General features: G+C 34.8%; 1 protein-coding gene and 1 long non-coding RNA gene across 2 annotated transcripts in view; both read left to right on the plus strand.

The window, feature by feature from the left end:
* Positions 1 to 1,191: 1,191 nt before the first annotated feature.
* The window catches only part of LOC110022701 (K(+) efflux antiporter 2, chloroplastic-like), a 31,149-nt gene continuing 18,093 nt past the window's right edge, over positions 1,192 to 14,247 (plus strand). Inside the window, exons 1-3 of the mRNA XM_020721774.1 lie at positions 1,192 to 1,554; positions 1,654 to 1,770; positions 5,794 to 5,852. Coding sequence (XP_020577433.1) covers positions 1,192 to 1,554; positions 1,654 to 1,770; positions 5,794 to 5,852 — 539 coding nt within the window. The remainder of the gene's footprint in view (positions 1,555 to 1,653; positions 1,771 to 5,793; positions 5,853 to 14,247) is intronic.
* On the plus strand, positions 10,767 to 11,517 carry LOC110022861. The gene is made up of 2 exons (XR_002293818.1): positions 10,767 to 10,833; positions 11,219 to 11,517. It is a non-coding gene; the product is annotated as an uncharacterized LOC110022861 (long non-coding RNA).

The following is a 14,247-nucleotide window of genomic DNA, read 5'->3' on the forward strand; positions in this document are numbered from 1 at the left end:
CAGGAGTAGATCCAGAGTTACTTAGGGGGGTTTTCCTTGGGGGGCTTCGCCCAGGACCCTTCTACTCATCACTAATGCGGGAGACAGTTCGTTCTTATGCCGACCTTGTCCACCGTGTTGAGGCCCAAATCACTGCAGATGAGGCCATCAATGCACATAAGGAACAATTTGAGAAATTTGGGGGAAAGCGCAAAAGGTAACACTGGAGATAATAATCAATCTTCGCAACAGAGAAAGTCTGAACAACAGAGGAATCGCGACATCCTTCCTCAACCTGCAGGCCAACGAACTGAATATCGACCCAAAAAAGAGTATACACCACTCAACACATCACGTGCTAACGTCTTAATGACTATCAAAGATGAGCAAGCCGTTGAGTGGCCTCACGTCCTAAAACCTAACTCAGGGAATCAAGAACAATACTGTCATTTTCATCGAAGTCGTGGCCACTCCACCGAAGCATGTAAACAACTCAAGGAAGAGATTGAAAGGTTAATTAAACAGGGATATCTCGGTCGATTTATACAAAACAAATTAGCTGATATCGATAATGCTCCTATTGGCGGGTAACATACACCAAGGCAGCAACATAGGGGTCAACCGGTCGTAGGAGAAATTCAAACAATTGCTAGAGGCCCATCGTTGATTGATCAAGTCCTTGTCACTGTACCAGGTGAACCAATGCAGAAGAAATTACGCCTCGAGCCTATACTTTTGATGATTCCGATTAGAAAGGAGTGTGAGTCCCTCACCAAGATCTTCTCGTCATTAGTGCATGAATTGGTGAGCCCTGCTATAACGTAAAGAGGATCTTGATCGACAATGGGAGCTCTGTCGACGTCTTGTTCTATTCAACTTTCCTCAGTTTGGGATTAATAAGGGAAATACTTCAACTTGCATCCAGGCCATTATATGGTTTTGATGATCGACCAGTGAGTGTCGAGGGTACAATAAATCTTCCAGTTGTCTTAGGAGATTTTCCTCGACAGATGACTCACTCAGTTCAATTCATCGTTGTCAAATCAGAATCGACGTATAATGCTATCTCGGGAGACCACTGCAATCAATTTTTGGCGTCGTGACTTCTGTAACACACTTGAAGATCAAGTTTCCAACCCCAGCAGGGATTGGCGTCGTGCGAGGTGATCAACAGATAGCACAATCATGCTTATAGGGGATGAACTGTATAAGATGACCCAAGGGATTGGCTCATGGGAGATACTGTCTATAGATGACCCAAGGGAGCCAACTTGGATGGATCCTATCATCTCTTTTCTTCAAGACGGAACACTACCAAATGATGCTACTACATCATTTCGCATCCGACGCATGGCTGCCAACTTCATTCTTATAGGGGATGAGGGGATGGAACTGTATAAGAAGGCATTTGTAGGTCCGTATCTCAACTGTTTTCCTCCATCTGAAGCTGATTATGCTCTACGAGAAGTTCATTTTGGAATATGTGGGGAGCATCTTGGTGGCAGGGCACTTGCTCTTAAAATAATGAGGCAAGACTTCTACTGGCCCACGATTAAACAAGATGCATTAGAGTTTGTGCAAAAATGCAAAAATTGTCAACTACACTCCAATCTTACACAAGCACCGCCAGTGGAACTCGCTTCTTTTCTAAGTCCTTGGCCTTTCGCTCAATAGGGGGTAGATATCATGGGACCATTTCCGATAGCTACTGGACAACGAAAATTCATCATTCTAGCTGTCGACTACTTCACCAAATGGGTAGAAGCAGAGCCGCTTGCCAAGATCACTGAGGCAAATGCAAAACAGTTTGTCTGGAAAAACATCATTTGTCGCTTTGGGCTTTCTGCGAAGATTATCACTGATAATGGGACTCAATTTACAATAAATTTTAACAATTCAATTGGTCAGATCGAAAAGTAAATTAAGTTCGGAGTTGAAAAATTATCATAATTTATTTTTTATTTTAATATTGACACATTCATATTTTCTTTTTATTTCACTGTATTTCAGAGTAGGGAGAAAGATAAATGAAACTAATCAGACTTCATGAGAAAGATATAAGAAAACACAAATTTCATATATAAAAAAAAGTTTATACAACACTAATAAAAAAATAAGTAACACTTATCTGAAACTCATTCCCAAAACAAATTCCTTGTAGCCTTTCCTAGGAAATGTAGGAAGAAGAAATCTCTCACTTTTCTCCATCTTCAACACTCTTAGAGAAAAATTCACACTTAATTTTACCACAAAAACTCTAAACTCTTAAAGAAAACTCACTAATAGACTCCAAAATGATGGTCAAATGATGATGAAAAAGTGTATGATGTGTAGGAGATTGAATTAAAACGATGAATGACAAAAAAAGAGTGAAGAGGAGCTCCTTTTCTGATCAATTTTAGCCCCAAATAATTCCTAGAATTGGTTCTCCAATGGGTGCTTCCAAAACCTTTTCAAAAAACATCCAAATTCGTCGAATCTTTTAGAAACAGGTTTTGAACTAACACTGGCGCCGTCGGCGCCAGTGTTGTGCAATTTAATCCGTTGCTCTCTGTAAAACGGCGCCGTCTGTGCATAGTCTGGCGCGCCCTCGGTGCCGAACAAATTTTTAACTTCCCCATTTTGACTCTAAATTTCATTCTTTTTGTTTCAAATCCTAAAATTCAACAACCTGCTAGAAAACATGAAAAATATCTTCCATTAAAGTGCAATATCATAAAAAATAAGTATAAAATATGGGTCTAAAAATGCATATTTTTTTGTGTATCGTCAAATGACAACCTTAGAATCCTAAACACTTTACGACTTATATTGTACAATATACAATCGTAGAAAGTCCTAAAAGATAGCATGAGGATTTACGTCATATTAGACGAACAATCTCGAAGTCTTATGGGTGTATGTTATTTAAGTTTATGGAAATTCAGTTGAGGCTCCTCCTTCCGCTCTCTGTTGCCATCTCGACCAGTGCTTGGAGATGAATCGTCATTTGACCATGTCGTTGTCTTGTTCTGAGAAAAGGTGAGAGAGAAGAGGGAACATATCTTAAATGACTTATTACAAATATTTAATGTGTTTTTGTACAATGTGTTTTAAATTGTTGTTTGTTGTTGTCGAAGAAAAAATGAGTATTTTAATTTATGTTAAGCGATGCCGATTAAGATCTCACGGTTCCATCATCCCGGCGTCACTGTTAATTTTGGATTTACTTAATCTAAATGAGCTATTAAACTCATTTAGACCGAAGAATTGTCGTTAGCAATTATAGATTACCTCATTTGATGGATCCTCGTAAATCCAAAAAGGTGGATTATTATTATTATATTATTATTAGTATATTGAAGTTTAAAAACATTATTTGTGGTTTTGAAAATATTTTGTTATAGAATTTTAAGATGAGTTGAAATTAAAAAGTATGTTTTGGCTGTGTTATAAAGTTCCAATCCTAAACATATGTCCTATGTTTGCTACCCTGGGGTTTATAAAAATATGCCAGAGAAGCAGTAAAAAGTAAAAATAAACAGTAAAAAGTAGCAACAGTAAAGAGTAGTAACAATAATAGTAGCACAAATATGAACTAATATGCATAGTAAAGTACAATAAAAGAGGAAATGTCAGTATGTACTTGTCGTTTCTAATGATGCTATAAAACAAATTACAATTATATAATAAAAATGTATAAAACAGAAAAAGGTTAGACAAATATTTGAAATTTAATAATGAAAGTTGAAGTATGTATATTTTCATAAAAAGTTAAGTGATAGGCATATGAAAAATCAAAATGGGGCATAAGAAGTTAAGTTAGAGATGGCTCAGTTATAGAATTTCATTTGTCACAATCTCAAAGGCAACTGCGGCATTGAAGTCTATATGCCAATATTGAAAAACAACCACCAACAAAACACTCTAAGGTTGGGCAACTTCAAATCTCTTTCAGCTGATTGATAAGTGAGCACATAAAAGGTAAGCCTCATCGATCATATATATCCCGCATGTATATGTTGTTGATGTATGTGATGTTTATGTAACATTGTGTTTTCTAAATTTCCAACAATCAATACTATAAAGCTACAGTTCATAAGTCATCCAGAGCTGAGGTTAAAGCCACTAACAACCTACAGAAGTGAAAAGGGCAACTACTGATCAACTATTGGTTTAAAAGTTTCAGCTGTATAAGTATGAGTATTGTTTTACATCATCGCCCTTACCGCTAACAACCTACAGAAGTGAAAAGGGCAACTTCAAATAGTGATCACTACTCATGCTGATATTTTATTCTGCTGTAAAATGAGACATCAAACAAGTTCTCCAATTCTTTCATTAGCATTATGACAACGACTTTATATATGTTTAAAAATATAAGAATTTAGTATTTCTGCTAGAAGATTTAATTCCCCGGCAACGACGTCAAAAACTTGACAGCGGCTTTATATATGTTTAAAAATACAAGAATTTTATACTGCTGCTAGAAGATTTAATTCCTTGACAACGACACCAAAAACTTGATAACAGTTATATATTCGATAAAGATGTATATATCAAATATTCAATAATGGTAAAGTCACACTTATCAACGTAAGTATAGGTATTGCTCAAGTAATACAGGGCTCTAATGGAGTCCTAGATATCGATCCCACAGGGAGTAATATTAGAGGCTACGAACTAAGATTTTAGAAAATCAATACTTAATCACAACAATATAATTCAAATTGTTTACTGTCACTAATAGTCAATTGAAATAAATATGTAATTTTAATAACTCTTAAATAACTAATTCTACTAATAAAATTTCTAATGTTAAATTCAATATATAAGAAAACATCATTCTTTTTATCAAGAAATTAAAGTGAATAAATTTAAATTTGATTGTGTCAAATAGGAGCATACATATTATTTACCCTTTGGTTCAGACATAAAGAACATTGACTAATCCTATGCTTGGTTAATGAATGTGCGGCTAGGCTGGGAGGATACCGGCTCTCACTTCGGAGCTCTCAAGTTCCCCTCACCTGAGGGCTAACATCTACACTTCAGCACCCAAACGATAGGACCGAATTGAGAATTTTAGCTGTCACTCTAAAATCTCAAATTCTACGCCCGATAATTTTATTTCTCTATTTATTTGTACCCAACTTCCAAGGGTTTTGACCTCCCTGAATCTTAGATGTAATCTTCATTTTAGTTGTAAAACTCAACATATTTTAATAAGCAGGAACCAGACATTTAAGACATATGAGTAAGTTCTTTGGACTAATAAAAAAAGTATTGTAGCAATAGTTTTGAAACAAATTCATATTTGTGCTTGAAATCTCTATTATCAAATCATCTAGATTGGTTTCAAAGTAATTCGAATGAGTGAACCTTCAGATATAAAAAAATATGATTTGCATCCAGGCAACAATGATTGAACATAATTTTTAAATTATTCTTGTATGACATAAACTCGACATATCATCTTTTTGGTACGCTGTAATATTAAATATATTTTCTTGGAATCTTAAAGATAAATTTGCATTTGTAGCTTCTAGTCATTCTTTATATTTTGTTTCAATGTTTGATTGCATTAATATATTTAATAAGCGAATGTACCTTTTCCAGACCGATGATCTACAAGACCACATCATTATATGTGATTTTGGACGAGTTGGACATGTAGTTTTTGCTCACTTTGCCTAGCCCCACACCCCACACCTCCATTCCCCCTTTATCTTTTTCTTTATTTGTTATTTTGTTGCCTTTGCATTTGTTTTGGGGTACATTTGGTTCTTATAGCTTTAGTAAATGTTCTTCCATAATTTTTGCATTATCATGCAGATTATTGCTCAACTTCTTTCTGAGCGTTTGATTCCATTTGTTGCGCTTGACGTTAGAAGGTATGATCCTCCATCTTTTGCATATGTCTTGAAGTTTTAAATTAGATTAAATGTCTTTGGCTAATTTCTCATGCATCCATTTTTTTTTATATTATGAATGATTCCAATGTTGCTTAACTTAGTTGGAGTCATTTACCTTTTTAATTTATGATCAAAGACAAACCAACTTCAATTCAAATTTTGATATTGATTTATGGTGATCTAAAATATGTTTCTTATCTTTGATGGATTAGATCAACATGACACCGTTGATTTTCATTTGTTGATCAACTTGTTAGAAAGAGAAAGAATAATAGAATTGATCTCGCTTGAAATATATGAATAGTATAAGCATGTATGTGCTTATTTACAATAATAAAAATATTATCATCATCATAATATAATTTAGCACATATGATAATATTCAACATTAAACGCATGGAGACAAAGATGTCAACTTATATTTTAGAAATAGTAGTGACTAAATATGAAGTTGTTAGAGAGTTATTGCCTGAAAGTTGTGAATGTTGTAGAAGGAACATAATATAGCTTATGAGATTATTTGAAGCAATATGATTTGGGTCAATGATGTAGCATAGAGATCCGTATCATAGAAGGCAATAAGACTAGATCCTTGAACAAAGAATGAACAACGACTTCTTGATGACAAGATGTATGAAGGGCGATGTAGACCAAGGGTGTCAACTTGAGGCATTGATTGAGGGTTTTTGATGCAGGCATTCACAAACACATAGGTAGAGGCTTCATTAGAGGTGTCAATACTAAATGTCCATGGAGAGTGTCGATATCAATAAAGAGTATTGATGCAAAGCATTAATGAACGACATTAATGAACTGTTTTGATGTAGATCATCAGTGGAGAATAGAATTTGTCAATAGTGAGTATGGATGAAGAGCATCAATGGAGAATATCAATGGAGAATGTCGAAGGAGAGTATTGGAGGTATCAATAGAAGCATCGATAGAAATACAATGGAGAGCATTGTTGCAATCATCAACAAAGGCATTTATGCTATCGTTTATGGAAGCATTGAAAGAGGAGTCAATAAAGGAATTGGCAATGAGAGAGGTATTGCATAGAGTATCAATGAAAAGTATCGATGAAGAGACTCAAAGCAAGGAATCGATGATGAATTTGATTGGTTCATGAAGATTTTGATGGCATCGAATCACATTAGGGAGTCATTGATGACAATGCAGTGGAGGGATGTGATGTCTTCGGTGATATAATCTTAGTTGAGGTTGTCGACAAGCATGGTGATGTTATCATACAAAGTGATAATCATGGACGGAATTGGGTGAGCTTAGCCCCTGCATTATGTTAGAATGGAGTGAGACTAATATAATAGGAGTATACCATTGGCAGAGTTATCAAGTGAGTGACCATTAGCTTTAATGGCATATGTGAAGCTCGAAAGGTTGTTCTTTGCAATACATTCTAGGATTTTTGTGAATTTTGACTCTTGTGATTAATAAAGATAAAAGGGGTGCTAGGAGTTGGGGATTGAGAGGAATACCATGAGGGGAACTTAATCTCTTATGACTGTAAACTAGAGATGGAGTTTGTGATAGGATTGCTTGTAATAATGGAGGTTTTATCATTGAAGGTCGAGTAAGGATGAAGATGATCTCGACGTAGTTGTGCAGGTTATGGTGGAATCTAATTTTCTCAGTGTTGTGAGAGAAGCAAAGGTGCAATTATGATCTTTGTTGTTGACGTGAGGATGCTAAGCACAGGTGGTTAATCTAAGACAAGGATGTGGAGGCAAATCAAGTTCTGTAGGTGCTTCTTCTATGGAAGACAACATCATTTGGAAACTATTTCATGAAGTTCAATATTGATTCACGATGGAGGATGATTTTTCGCAGGTCATTGTAGGATTGCATAGTGCAGCCCATCTCGAGTCCCAAGTGGTGACAAAAATGCTCGATGGCCTCTTAATAGATACAACTGTTATCGATGGAATCAACCCTCAAATTTATGTTAATAGATATTATTTGTTAGGAGGAGAATGAGATCATCTTGATGGATCTTGAGGTTAAGAAAATGAAACCTACAATTCCCATCTACTCCCCTTGATCTCCTTTAAATCTCATGTATTGTACTTCAGTCATCTCTCGCTCCTGACGCCCTGCTTGCTCTTTGACATTCTTTTTTTGTTCCCGCAAAAGGCTCACATTTGAGATCATAAGACTCGCTATTTTGGTTTGATTCAATGACGAATTTTAAAGTCCCACATTTTGGCATATTCTAAAGGCGAAGGCTAAAAACCTTACTTCACAGGAACTATTAAATAGAGAATTTAGCTACCAATTTTCAAATCAAGCAAATTACAAATATGGAACGGATCTCTATGGCTCAAAAGATAAGCCCCATTCTAATTAGAATGGACCTTCCAAAGGATGTATGCCCCAACTCCTTTAGTTTGGGGGTTGAAACTTCAAGCAACTTAGTCAAAACATATCTGCTTCAATGGATTCTCTTAAATTCTCACTTGAAACCCGCTGTCAATGGTATCAATAAAGGTTTCATCATCTAAAATATTTATGACTATTGCAATCTTAAAAAAGAAAATTGTTCATCTCTTATTTGGGTGCTCATATGTGATGGATATAGTCAGGTGGGCCCTACCATGTTTTCATGCTTGAAATTCTGGAAGCTAATTCTAACCAAGAGCACTATATATTATTAATAGGTTGTATTTGCTATCATAACTTCTCTTGTTTATAATATTTGGGGTGAAAGAAATGAGAAGTTGCACAAGGAGGTGAGTTCCATTTAGGTTGCCCTCAAACTGTACATTAATTCTCAAATGCCTTAAACTTGGCACATGCAAAACTTAAAAGAATTGGCCTTTGGAGTCGGCAACTCACCCGAATCGTGAAAGTTATTATAACAAAATATTCTGACTAGGCTTTTTTTTTTCTGTTTATCCCATATCTGCCTCAGCTCTTTATGTTTTTGTGGTTGGCTATTTATTTTGGTTTCTGGGCTATTTATTTGGGTTTTGGGCATTGTTGTTCTTCATTTGGATCCATTCCACATCTTGCTTTTTACTGCATTTGTTTTCATAGAATTATGGGCTCAGTAAGGTGATGACTCCAGGTTATGTGTTTTGTTGGGATCCATATTAATATATGTTTTGGTTTCTGCATGTGTTCGAGATTTTTGGAGCGGGTTATATGCTCTAATAGCATCACCTTCATTTAGTGCTTGCTTTGCCTTTAAATTGGATTGATTTTATGAGTTCGATTAATTTCTGATTTGTGGATTTTGGTGGACTTTGGGGAGTATGTGAAAATTCTCTCTGCTAGTGAGCCGTGTGTGCAACCTTTTCACATACCATGTATGATTCAGATACGATATTTTTGGTTGCTCAGCTGTGTATGGGTATGGAGAGAACTTTTTAGTTTTAAGATCTTTCCTTTCCCTCGGTCCTTTCCACTCAAATTATCTTTGTTTGGTGGTTTTATGATTTTCCACTGTATCTGTTTTTAGTTTTCATGTTATAGCCTCTATACTTTTTGCTAAGCTGCACATTAAAATTTGCACTTGGTCTGATAGCTCATTTTGGTTGATCAATGTGTTCTCAATTTTTTAATTTTAATGTAATTGAGTTGTGGCTCTCAAATTTCTCGAGGAAAAAAAAAAACATGTTTCCCACAGTTTCCTTTTGTGAAATAAGCGGCTGACTCAATTTGGGACGTTGCAAAGGTATCATCTTAGAAGCAGATGTAACAAATTGTTTCAATAACTTATTCACTTGTATAAGAAAAGGTTCTCACGGTAGCATGAATTTTGGACGTTTTGTCTGTGGACTTTTTATCGGCAAATTTTTTTCCCCAAAAAATTTTTGTTTCAACATTTATATGTTTTATATTTTTGTATGATACATTTCACTTTGTTTAACTCTAGCAATTTTAACTTTTCCACCTTTTAACTGCATTAATTTAGGGAAGTTCGATCAAACGTTAAACAACGATCAAAGGTTAAACAGAAACTTCCACCATAACTGCACCAAATAAGGCCCTCATAAAACTTCTAAAACCCAAAGGTTAACTTATTATAGCATTTTTTAGTGATCGGGTTGCCGTTGGGCGTGCTCTTTACTTGCCTGTATATTTTGGAGACGCCGGGAGTAGAGAGGTTAGACGAGGTTTTTAGATTAATTCTGAAATTCCACAAATGTTGAATCTCGTTAAGTCAAACTAATTTCTCAATCTAATGTTTCTTAGGTCTTACACAAAGTTGGGGCTGAAAGAGCTTGTGCTGCTGCAATTACATTGGATACGCCTGCAAATTATAGAACTGTGTGGGCTCTTAGCAAATATTTCCCCAATGTGAAGACATTCCTCCGAGCTCATGATGTTGACCATGGCATTAATCTGGAGAAAGCAGGAGCAACTGCGGTGAGTCGCAACCTGAGATCTATAGTAAACTCATGATCACCAATTGTTTTTTCATACATATCTCAAATTCTTATGAATTTACATGTCTAATATCTAAACTTTGAATTTTTTACGACTCCAGGCACTCATCTTTCTTATGACATCAAAATACTACTACCATTAACTTTCTAAAAGTGAAATATAATTTTTGGTGCACAGGTGAAGTGGTATTGATGTAAATATCAAAGTGTAGGTATTAAATATGCAAATACATAAGAACACTGTGGCATGCATGTAAATCTTCCAAAAAACTTATTGAAAAGTTTACTAGATCTATTCATAGCAAAATCTAAATACCTGGAATGTCATAAGGTTGTACCAGAGACATTGCAAATACATAAGAACACTATGCTCAGGTAAAATAGCAGAAAATTGCTAAAATCGAATTTCTTTTGATTCTTCTAAGCACCATTTTTAATTGTTTTATAATCATTATTTCTCCCTGTTTTCCCTGCAGGCCAAGCTGTCAACTTCCGAAACTGCAACAGTTATTAATGAATTCAGAGCCCGTCACCTCTCTGAGCTCACTGAGGTATGCAAGGATAGGTTGATAGCCTATCATTAGGCATGCATATCTATATTTTTGCTGATATGCCTTTAAAAAAATGGAAGATTTACAAATGGGTCTTTAAATTCTTGAACTTATTTTGAGATGAAGTTGATATAGAAGTTAATTGCATATCGATATATTGCAATATTTTGAAGCGATTCCTGTGGTTTTGAAACACATCTTGATCAAATTTGGGCGGATATCCACCTTGTTTTTATGAGATTAAATTTTCATGAGCATGATTTGCGTTCATTACATTTTCATTTGATGCGCGACATCTGAACAGTTTTGTTGAAGATTATCTGTTGTATGCAGCAAAAATGAATGAATGAACGGTTAGTGATTGATCAAATGAAAATTTCTGCAGATATGTGAGGCAAGAGGTGGATTGCTGGGTTATGGATTCTCAAGAGTCATGTCCAAGACGAAATCTCTGAATTCTTCTGATTCGGATGATGATGAATTTGTTGAAGGTACACTGGCAATTTGATCAAACAAGTAGAGTAGATAAAAAGAACTCTTTTTTATTATTATTATTATTATTTTTTTTTTAGCATAATTTTGAAACCTGTACAGCTAGTTCAGATACATTTGTATAGTGAAATGAACAGCTCACATGGAAACATACGTTTCTTAGTAGAGTAAATGAGGCTTTGCTGGCTCAAATTGATTTTTGTATTCCAACATCTAACTATTCATACTAAATAGATGGGGGTTGCTAATTGTGTTCCTAATAATTCTCTGACCAATTTACTGTATATGTATACATTTATACCGATACACAGATGGATCAATAGATAGGGTTAAATACCAAAGTGGTCTCCCAACTCTATGTTGATGTAATCAATTTAATTCCAGAGTTTAGTTGTGTTTCAATTTAATCTGACTATTAAAATTTAATTCCAACTGGCACCCCTAGGATTATTGAATTGGATCAATCTTAGTCAATTGGCTAAACCGGGATCGTCTGTGTTACTGTGTTGTGGCTTTTACGCTGATCAACTTTATGTCGTCTAAATTGGATCGGTGCAAAACCAGGTGATTGGGAACAACTTATTTATATATACATATTTATGAATAATAAGCTTGTGTACAACTTGTTAAAATGTTTATGTTTAATTCGATTGGTTAATTAAACCTTAAATGAATATGAACATATATTTTTCATCATGATTGACTCATTATGAACTTAAAATGACTTATATTATTAATAGTATATTTTTAAAATTTACTAAATAATTAATATTCTTTATTTTAATCTCTTTGAATTACTCATTTCAGCAACAAATTTAACATGTTTTGAATAAGCTAAACATGATTAAATCACCAACTCGCTCAAGTTCAATCACTTTTAACACCCTTAAAATCAAAACAAATCTAAAATTAACATATAATTTTCATCTTTAAATCAAATATAAATGAAACGCATGTATTTTAAATTAGTTCGGCGAGTGCGGTTTTGTCTCTCCCAATATCAGCAATAGAGTTATAATAACCGAGCCATGCATGATAGGCTGCTTCTTTGATGCTCAAATCAATTTTTTCAATTGATTGTTCAACCTACGGAGTACATGTTGAGGAATCAAAATGAAATTAATAATAATACAGGATAATAAAAGCAAACCATTAAGTGAAGGAGTGATGTGTGGGATGCATGATCTACCTAAAAAATTATTTCAAAAAAAATGATATGCACCATTAATAACATGCAGCTCCAAATATATATATCTAAAAACAAATAAACAGGAGTTTATATAACACCCAAATTTTGGTATTTATGCTTATAACACATTGGTGTCCTAAACATATGCATGAAAAAGTATATTTCACTTTTAAAAAGGCAGTCATTGTAGTATTGTGATGTGATGTTAAAGATTTGAGGGGTTTGCATGTAAATATGAATGTTTTAAGCGTTACATATGTAAGTACATAAGAATTGTGTGGTATGTATGTAAATGCCCCTTTCAAGTATTGTTATTCTAGTCAATAAGTGAGGCAATGTATTTTTGGCAGCAACTTGGATAGATTTGTTAGTGCTAGCATATGATACCCGGGTTAGCCAACAACAACGATAGAAGCAAATATTATTACTGAAAGAAAGCCAACAAACAGTTACAACCAACACCCTAAACCCTAAAAGGAATTTAACAACAGGAAGATACAGTCAGAGCACCATTTGAACCATTGGCTTCATCCCTCGAAGGAAAAAAAGAGACGCCAGGGCTGCCCGAACAAACATATGCAAAAGATGAGAATCCATATCCTAATACAACTCATGTATACAAAATAACTAGAAGGGAAGGATAAAGGTAAAGTCTCTGGAAAATAGAAGGAAAAAAAAGAAAAAGTCGCCTGATTCGGTCTTCCCACGATTGCAGGAGCTGCGGCTCACATCCAGCATCCAGGGCATAGTGTCCCGTGACAATATAACTGTGAGTCCAAGTACCTCCTAAGAATGTTTTAGAATGTCTCAAGTATAATGATAACGCATTCCAGGGTAGCAACACAATATGAAATACCTTAAATCCTTACCTAGCACTTTCCCTAAAGAACAATCGGTTGAATAATTTCAAAAAGAGTACATTTTAGCAATGCAAGGGTTGTTTGGTTGGATGCTAGTCATGTTTGTTAGGCTTGATTTTAAAACTCTCTCTCTCTCTCTCTCTCTCTAAACTCGAAGAGGGAAGACAAGGTTGAGTGTAATGGCGGAGATGATGATGGAAATGGTCACTAGATCAACTAATATAAACATTAGCAAAAAAAAAAAAAAGACATTTTTTTAATTAAAGTAAAAATTTTTATGTGAGTAGACTATTTAGATAGAGGTATTTTAGTCCCGAAATTTATAAAAAAAAGTTAAATTAGTCTCCAGACTATTTTAATATGGGTTAAAATAGTTCTCATTGGGGACTAGTTTAACACATATTAAAAAAATTGGGGACTAAATTGACACTTCTATAAACTCTGAGACGAAAATAAATCCTTGCAAAGAGTTAAAGAACCACTTTAATACTTTCCTCATTTTGTAAGTAGTTACAAGTTATAAAATTAATACTTGTAATAATAAAGCTATTTTGCACCTTTTGTTTTACGTCTGAACCAAGCTCAGGTAGCTGGCAACTCTCATTGGGGAGATCTTTTATCGCGTTCATGAAATATTCCTCCCATGGCGCGAGCAACAGGATGCCCTTCCCAGTCTTGCCCTCACGGCCTGTTCTTCCAAGTCGATGTATGTATTGTTCACGATCTGTAGGAATCCCAACCTGAGGACCAGAAATGTTCTTACTAGCTGGAAAGCCAATAAAAATTAAACTCAGAATAAACCAGTATAATCACATGGCACACTTGATTCAAAAAGAGATTTCACCTACTAGGTTATTTAGCATCAGCAAGTCC

The sequence above is a fragment of the Phalaenopsis equestris genome, unplaced genomic scaffold, assembly GCF_001263595.1.
Source record: "Phalaenopsis equestris unplaced genomic scaffold, ASM126359v1 Scaffold000202, whole genome shotgun sequence".
Classification (NCBI taxonomy): Eukaryota; Viridiplantae; Streptophyta; class Magnoliopsida; order Asparagales; family Orchidaceae; genus Phalaenopsis; species Phalaenopsis equestris.